The sequence below is a fragment of the Gossypium arboreum genome, chromosome 12 (genome assembly GCF_025698485.1).
Source record: "Gossypium arboreum isolate Shixiya-1 chromosome 12, ASM2569848v2, whole genome shotgun sequence".
NCBI classification, from domain to species: domain Eukaryota; kingdom Viridiplantae; phylum Streptophyta; class Magnoliopsida; order Malvales; family Malvaceae; genus Gossypium; species Gossypium arboreum.
In genome coordinates, this window is record NC_069081.1 from 117,507,391 (window position 1) to 117,515,713 (window position 8,323).

The following is an 8,323-nucleotide window of genomic DNA, read 5'->3' on the forward strand; positions in this document are numbered from 1 at the left end:
TTTTTGAAACAACTTGATTAATCGACTAATAAATTTAATTAATCAAGATTTATTAATTAAAAAATCAATTTGTTTATTTTGTTTAAAAATAAGATGGATTTGAATTCCTAGATGAATATTTACAAGTATTCAAGAAGAAAATTCGAAGTTTGTTATTAGAAATACAGACAAATATATGAAGAGAAAAAAGAAATTAATTTTGTTATAAATCAGTGCTCTTTCTCCTATGCAATGTCAGGAAAGAACTTGCAGTAGCTATGCTCATGCAGTTCAGACTGGCCGTAGAAATTCGAATCCCACCACTGGTGAATCCCGTGAGCTCGTTTAAAATCCGAAGACTTGCTCAAATTTACAGTCAGATAGGCAGAAGGAAGCAGATGCAGAGGTTCCGGATTGTTTTCCGGAGAAGTTGACAATGAACTCCCTATGGAATTCCATGTTGCAATCCTCTCGATTTTCCCGGCTCCGATCTCCTTCAACTTCTTCCTGTGTTCAAAATAGGCGATATAACCAGAGCATATTTTATCTGCAGGATTCACAAACAGGAATGGTATCCATTTAGAGAGTAAAATATATGGATCATCTTGTTGAGGCTTTTGATGTCGACCCTTTGTGGCAACGGCAACTCCAGCTTTAACTAAGCTGCTTGTAATGCGAATCCCGCGCTTCAGCTTTTCATTCTTGATTATTTCTATCGGGGTAGAGAACGGTGGATTGAAGAGGTAAGCTTCGATGTTGTAACCAGTCTTAATCACATTCTTCCCTATAAGCAATGAAATAGCAGATCCGAGCGAATGACCAGCCAACCAAATATGTGAAGTACCGGCAACACCAATTATACTTTGCACAGCCTGCATTGCTAGCTGAAAACGATAGCTTTCATGAAGTTTATTTCGAACGCACATGAGATCCAACTTGAGATCAAGAGACATGGTGGCGGGTTTACTTATAGTGCCCCGAATTGCAATAACATAGCTCGGAGCATTTTGAGCTGAATGGCTGGAATTGGAAGTAAAAGACTTGTTTTCATAAATGGCACCAAAAATGGAGTTATCAACATCATCTACGAGAGGACGGATCAGTTGAAAATTGAAGAAATCCCACCAAGGTGACGCATGAGCTTGGGCACCTCGGCGATTCTCCTGGCGATCGCGTTCTTGAATGTACACTCCTTGGACCAAGCTTGCAGCAACCGATCTTCGGTGATGAAAGTTATTCCTATCAAAGTAGTACACCAAATAACATCTCAAACATAGTTAAAAGTACCATGAAAGTTTTCATGCTAGGAGTTGGATTACATTTTACCCTTTTTATTAAAAAAATTAGGCAAATTGACTTCCGTGTATTAGATTAAAAAACAAACTAGTCTTTCTGTTAAAAGTTTCATCCATTAAAAACTGATCTATGTATGTCAGTATAAAGTATATATAACACACCATGTGTAATTGTTTGATTATTTTATCAAATATGCTAGTTTTTATCAGTAGAAATTGTTGAAAATTTTAACATAAAAGACTAGTTTGCTCTTTAATTTAAAGTACCGAGACTAATTTACTCTTTTTTTTAAGTGAGCGGACAATTGCAATCTAATTTCTAGTACATTGAGCTCCATCATATTTTTACCCTCGAATATACTATCAAAACCCTTGAATTTAACAAGGAATCCATCCAGAAACATGGCAGCTGAGTATCATACAGGTTAAATTGCTACGTACAAGTTTCGCCGGTGACCCCAATTAATAAAAGAAGCCAATTGGGGTTTACATTTTCAGGCATTATTAAGAAATCTTATAAATTAAAATGTCAATTGCTTGACAAATTTCCACGAATTTGATAATTTCCTACGTTACCAAGTTTATCAATTACCCAATTGCCTTTGTATCTTGCAATGAATGTGAAAAAAAAAAGAAGAAGCTATTTACCAGTCAATTGAAGTGAGATGTAGAGGTCCTGAGAGGTTGAAAATTTGTCTTTCAGATGCTGGTTTCCCTTCCATATATGTCAACAAGAGAAAATAAATTGCTACATACAATTAAAAAAACGAAGATTCCCACAGTTAATTTAGTAATGGAGACATTTAATTTAAGTACCCCCCCAAAAAAAAAAAATTCTCTTGGAAAAAGAAAGAAGATCAAATCAAATCACAAATACCCAATCCTTTTTGCTTCTTTTTCTGGGAAAGATAATCCAAGAAAGAACCCAAAAAAGAAAAGGAACAAGAAAACCCGTAATTGGAAAAAGAAAATGGAAATCATTGAATTACCGAGATTTAATATTGAAATTCAAGAAACTGAAGGGAAATCAATTTACCTTAAAATCAAATCAGCGAAGAACGATTCCAAATTCACCTTTTTTCACTTTTCTTTTTGCCAATCTTTCTATATTTTCCGTCGAGAAAATACAGAGAGTTGACGTGGGGGAGCACTATTTTTAACAGTATATATGAATACAGCTATACAAGTTGCCAAAGTTTCCCTTTAATCCTTTTTTTATTATTATTGTCAAAAACAAAAATTATAAGTTATTTTAAATTGTTTGTATTAGTTATTTAATAGGATTAATTACACTAAAAGTTATTAAATTATTAATAATTTTTTTTCATTTAAGTCACTAAAATATTCAACAAAAATATCATGCATTTCACGTCGTACAGGTACACCCTAACCTTGACGAGTTTGAACCTGCAAACCCTACACGCAAAGTAAAATTTCAAGCTTAATCATTCAATAAAATTTTAATAAGGTTCTTATATATAAACACATCTCATACTTGATATATAACCAATGTGGAATATAAACTTTTCTTTTCTTCAACAAATATTTTCAAGTAGCTTACTTTGAGCATCAATTTTTCATTTATCACTCAACTATTTTGAGTATATGATATACCGTTATAAAGGTCTTATGAATTAGAATATGGAACCATAATTTTATGATTCAACTCTCCACCTTTACCTATTGAGAAGATGCTTCAAAGTTCCCATAAAATAGAATTTTTCCAACACTATCTTGAGATGTGTTTCAAAGAGATGGAGAGGCTTGATCCTTAGCTAATATTGGCATGCTTATGGTCGAGACTGTAATTAATTTGAAACATGGATCTATGTTCTATGTCGAGACAATTTTTTTCAGACGTGTTGTTATGTATTGGATCCCAATTCTTCAACAGAGTCTTAGAAACGATTGCAGTGTATATACCATGTTATATCTTAAGTAGATTTGAGATGGATTTAGAAGTGTTGGTGAGGAAACTCTACTGGATGAGTGGCCGTGTTTGGGACCGTACATGGTGTAAGGATGTTATTGTTCCTCAAAAACACCTATTGTTATGATGCTTCCACCAACGCTTGTACAAGACATAGGCATAAAAAGACCACAAATCAGTACAAGACATAGACACTTAATTTTATTTTATTAAAATTCATAATTTTTTGAAGTTTTCCACAACTTATTTGTTGTGAATCCAGTGATATACATCTCATCTAAAATTTGAGTAACAAATGTTCACCTTAAGAAACAAAAGAAAACACTATAACCTAGAGATGTTTGATGGGTGATTTATATGTATATTTTATCCACAATTGATCATTTATATGTTTAGATATTTTATTTAAATATATAATTTTATATTTTGTTATCTATAAACAATAAAGGACGTTTTAGTAAATAAAGATAAAAAGAAAGATGATCTAGCAAATGTTACGATTAAGCAACTTGGAAAGAAAGATTCTGGAAGTCTCGCTCGAAAACTCCGGATTCTGGAACATCTGCCCCACCCTTTCCGTATATATAATTAAACCCTGACGAAACTTCAAGACCCGACTGACGATTCAACTCTACGACGCACTTTTGCCTGAGCCAGAGTAAGGTTTTTTCTTTTTTGTTATTGAATGGCAATAATCTCCGAGTTCCAAGAAGACGAGGCTAAAAAGCCCTCGCCTTCTTCGTCGCCGGCTTCTAAACCGCTGCTGTTTAGCGCCACTTTGGATCCGTCGAACCCTGTTGTGTTTTTGGAGAAAGTTTTCGATTTCATTGGGAAAGAGAGTGATTTTCTAGTGAAAGAGAACGCCGATAAAGAGATCGCGGCCATCGTGAGAGCGGCCAAGGAGAAGAGCAAGAAGAAGGCTGAAGAGGTGGCTCGGAAGGTGGAGACCAAGAATAGGGAAGTGAAGGAAGAGAAGGAGATAAAGAAAGAAGTTAAGGAGGAAGCAATGGAGGTCAATAAAAAGGAAGAGACTAAGGATGAAGAGACTAGCTCCTGTTCGAGAGGTATATATATATTCCATTTTTTTCTGTTTTTATTATCGTTTGTATTTTTTTTTATTTGCATGCAAGGTTAATTGATGATGAAATTTGGGGAAAAGGAAAATTGGGGTTTGCTTTAGATTATGGCAAATGCTAAGGAAGATATATTTGTTTACGGATTTAAATTGTGTTTATAGCATAAGTTGCTTGTGTTTGTGAACCGTAGAGTGAAAAATAGGCAACATACTTCTGTTCTGAATCAGAAGCTTTTGTGTATAGTACTAGTAAGTAAGCTTGAGTAAGTTTCTACAATTGAGCTAAATAGTCAGCTTGAGCTTTATTCTTAGCTCCATCATGTTCCTAATGATGGTTATTATGTAATGCTGATAAATGAAGTTAATTTGTTGTCCTTGCTGGGAGGGGTTTTTTAGCTGTTTGTTCTTTAGGGAATAAATGGAAATATGTATTAGGTAGATTTCTTTAGTTGACACATGTTTTGGATTATGGTGCATGCTGGTTAGGGGTGCAATCGAGCCGAGCCTGAATATTGCCAAGCTCGAGCTCAACTCAAAATTCAGAGTTCGATACTCGGCTTGAGCTCAATCGAATATCTATTTTAAGCTTGATTTCAGCTTGAGATATAATGCGACTCGAGTTTGAGCTTGATTAAGCTTGTTTACCAATTTTTGTACTCAAGCTTGGTTCGATGATTAAGCTTAGGGTTAACCAGTAGCTCATGTACACCCCTAATGCTGATATCTTGGGTTGAGTAAGCTCAATGTTATTTTGTTCTAAAGCAGGGCTTGGTTTACTTGTCCCTGAGCATGGGGTCAACTTGAAACTTTTTGAAAACTTTCAGAAATGTGGTAGTAGAAGATTTCAGTTAAAAGGCAATGTTTTGAAATTGAAGGGGTTGAAGATCAGGTGTTGTACTTGGTTGAGTGACACACTGAACTAGTGCTAAATTCTTCTGATTTTGGTTGTTTTAGATTATTCTATATCTACTTTACATGTTGATTGCATTTGGTAGATGTTTTGGGCCATTTACATGTTTATTCTCCCAATTGGGGCTAATGGCAAGTGTAATGGTATTATTTGATTGTATGTTATTGTGTATATTAATTTTAGGGTAAACTACATTAGTAGTCACTCAACTATTAGTAAATTTCTTTTTCTGGTTCTCTAACTATGAAAAGTTACAAAATGGTCACTCAAGTATTAAATTGTCTTTTTTGGTAACCCAACTTGGACTTTTAGGTGTCTTCATTTTTATGTTATCTCGATGGTGACCAAAAAAGACAATTGAATACTCGAGTGACCATTTTGTAACTTTTCATAGTTGGATGACCAAAAATGAAATTTACATAGTTGAGTGACTACTAGTGTTGTTAACCCTTAATTTTATATCAGTTGACTAGGAAAGGATATGTATTGTGTTGGAAAGCTGGCTAAAAAGCTACTCATTGTTTTGTGCATTTGTTCTTTTTCATTGGTTAGTGGGGATGGGGGTTTTGTAGTTGTGTCATAATGCCTGTTGGGGTTAACACGTGATTAAGTATTGCATGGCAGATTTTTTAATTTGACACTGCTAGATGCATTTGATCGTGAAACTCAAAGAATAGTTAGATTACTAACTTTAATTCATTTTTCTAAATGCTTGGATAGTTCCAAACAAGGGCAATGGTCTTGATCTGGAGAATTACTCTTGGACACAGTCCTTGCATGAGGTTACTGTTAACGTTCCAGTTCCAAGTGGAACAAGATCAAAGTTGGTTGCATGTGAGATAAAGAAAAACCATCTAAAAGTGGGACTCAAGGGCCAGCCTCCTATTATTGATGTAAGTTAATTCATATGATGTTCAAACAATTCCTAGTTGGTTTACATTGGAGTAACGTATATTTCTTTATATTTTTAGGGGGAGCTTTTCCAAGCTGTCAAACCATATGATTGCTACTGGAGCATCGGTATGTTAACTCAAATGTAATGACACAAATACTGATGATTGTTCCTAGTTGAATTTGATATTGCATTTCAGTCTTTTTAGATGTAAATTTCACCTGGTGTTTCCTTTGTTTCTTGACTCTTGTAGTATCTCTGTATTGTTGATCAATTATTTCTGCATGATCTAGTTATTTTAGAATATGAATGACTATAATTGATAAGATTGTTCTAGTTCTTTGGGCAATTTGCTGTGATTGTGATCTCCGATTTCCATTTGAGTCTTATCAGTTTTATGGAAATTAACTTTGTTTGATGCTAAAAACATATGCTTTTGTTGGTAATCTGAAATCTCCCCATGCTGTTGTAGAGGATAACCGATCAATCTCAATCCTTTTGACTAAGCACAACCAAATGGAGTGGTGGAAATCATTGGTAAAAGGAGACCCTGAAATTGACACTCAGAAAGTTGAACCAGAGAACAGCAAACTATCCGACTTGGATCCAGAAACACGACAAACTGTAGAGAAGATGATGGTAAGCAGTTCTAACCTTATTATATTTTTGCTTCTAGCTAGTTTCTATCTGCCACAATATCTCTTTTTCTAGTCTTATTTTTAGTACGGGGTGAAGTTCAAAGCCATATATTAATTTTAGTCCACCGTGCAATGTTATAAGTAAAATTTAATTCTGTGCGATTTTATACTTGAAGTGTTGATTTAACTCAATTTTGACAAACCATTAACAACATTAATGATATAACATTGTTATTATTATATGTCTACAAATTGCATACACAAATAATAATACTTATCCAATATAAAAATAAATTGAATTAAAATCAAAGTTTGTATATATATTTAAATCACAATTGAATTTTCATGTGTACAATTGCATCGTTTTGACATTTATCTCTATTGGCACTAGCTTTATACATTTACATTAGAACCTTCCTTTTGTAACTTAAAGATTTATCATAATTGGGGTACTTGTTCTCCATGCAGTTTGACCAAAGACAGAAGGCCATGGGCCTTCCAACCAGTGATGAACTTCAGAAACAAGAAATCCTAAAGAAATTCATGTCTGAGGTAACTATTCACTGACCTAACTGCATGCGTGCATGCATATTGCCTTCCCCTCCTTGTCTATCATTTCCCAATCTCTGTTGGAGTTTCAGCTGGTGAATTTTGTCAATTCTTTTTACTGGTTTGTTGCAGCATCCTGAGATGGATTTTTCAAAAGCAAAGCTGATGTAAATGGCAGTGAACCATACAAACCCCATATCTTTCTACTTCCACGGATTGTACACGTTTTCCTGCATTTTTCCTATGAACATGTTTAAGGAATGGTTTTGAGTTGGTAAGGAATATATTTGCAATATCAATATTTGTAAGACTATTTTATATTAATTTAAGCTTTTATCTGATCTCCTAAGCTTCTTCAATTCTTACAAATATTACCTTCCCTCTGTGCATTAACAACTGAAGGGAACACTGATTGCATTCTCTCTCACTAAATATACTATTGGTGGCTTAATGCTTTTGGCTTTTCTGTTGTTCTGAAGAGAAATTTAATTATTTAATGGGATCTTTTGTTTGTATACGATGATGAACAGCCTAGAAAAAAACAATGAAACAAATATCGAGTTCACCTTAACCGCTTATTTAAATTAAATTAATGATGGTTTTGGCCTAATTAGACCATTTTTTCCCCTGCATCTCAATCAATCAACTTCTACTGTGTCCTATTAAGGTAAAGGTTAAAACCTTAAATTATAAGAAAATCCAACACTCAGATGTTGAGTGTGACTTGATGGTTTACAATGAAGCCCTTTACTAGAACATTTTTTGTCTTGTCTCCCTTGGTGGGTTTTTTTTTCAAAGGAAGCCCAACAGTTCTCAAAAAAAAAAAAAAGCTTAATTGCAAACCATAGAAAAACACGCCCCCACTAAAAAGCAATGGCAGTCATCTTCTTATTGCCCTAATTTTCTTTTGTCATAAAATGTTGGCTTCACTCTATAGTCTCGGCCACCTACCGCCAACTTGTCAAATTCCAAAGGTTTTCTTTCAGCTTCAGCCATTTTTCTATGTTATTATTAGTAGCTCTTTCGTAAATCTGCCTTTCACCCTGCACTACTTG

At 34.3% G+C, this 8,323-nt stretch overlaps 2 protein-coding genes across 2 annotated transcripts; one reads left to right on the forward strand and one right to left on the reverse strand.

Moving 5' to 3' along the window:
• Positions 1-68: 68 nt before the first annotated feature.
• LOC108455830 (GDSL esterase/lipase At4g10955-like) lies at positions 69-2,478 on the reverse strand. Its single transcript, XM_017754395.2, has 3 exons — positions 2,311-2,478; positions 1,923-2,022; positions 69-1,218 (listed from the first exon to the last, which is right to left on the reverse strand). The coding sequence occupies exons 2-3, from the start codon at positions 1,994-1,996 to the stop codon at positions 225-227; spliced, it is 1,068 nt and encodes a 355-aa protein (XP_017609884.1). The 5' UTR covers positions 1,997-2,022; positions 2,311-2,478; the 3' UTR covers positions 69-224.
• Positions 2,479-3,597: 1,119 nt separating this feature from the next.
• LOC108476856 (protein BOBBER 1) lies at positions 3,598-7,609 on the forward strand. Its single transcript, XM_017779218.2, has 6 exons — positions 3,598-4,268; positions 5,910-6,082; positions 6,161-6,209; positions 6,554-6,720; positions 7,188-7,271; positions 7,401-7,609. Exons 1-6 carry the CDS (start codon positions 3,890-3,892, stop codon positions 7,437-7,439), a joined length of 891 nt encoding a protein of 296 aa, XP_017634707.1. The 5' UTR covers positions 3,598-3,889; the 3' UTR covers positions 7,440-7,609.
• The last annotated feature ends 714 nt before the right edge of the window (positions 7,610-8,323 follow it).

What these genes read in the sequence shown, in the direction of transcription:
- LOC108455830 (XM_017754395.2), bottom strand. Translation starts at nt 1,996, where the DNA reads ATGGAAGGGAAACCAGCATCTGAAAGACAAATTTTCAACCTCTCAGGA. An exon ending in CATCTCACTTCAATTGACTG is followed by an intron (nt 1,219 to 1,922) that starts GTAAATAGCTTC and finishes CTACTTTGATAG; the next exon opens with GAATAACTTTCATCACCGAA.
- LOC108476856 (XM_017779218.2), top strand. Translation starts at nt 3,890, where the DNA reads ATGGCAATAATCTCCGAGTTCCAAGAAGACGAGGCTAAAAAGCCCTCG. An exon ending in GACTAGCTCCTGTTCGAGAG is followed by an intron (nt 4,269 to 5,909) that starts GTATATATATAT and finishes ATGCTTGGATAG; the next exon opens with TTCCAAACAAGGGCAATGGT. An exon ending in AAACTGTAGAGAAGATGATG is followed by an intron (nt 6,721 to 7,187) that starts GTAAGCAGTTCT and finishes TTCTCCATGCAG; the next exon opens with TTTGACCAAAGACAGAAGGC.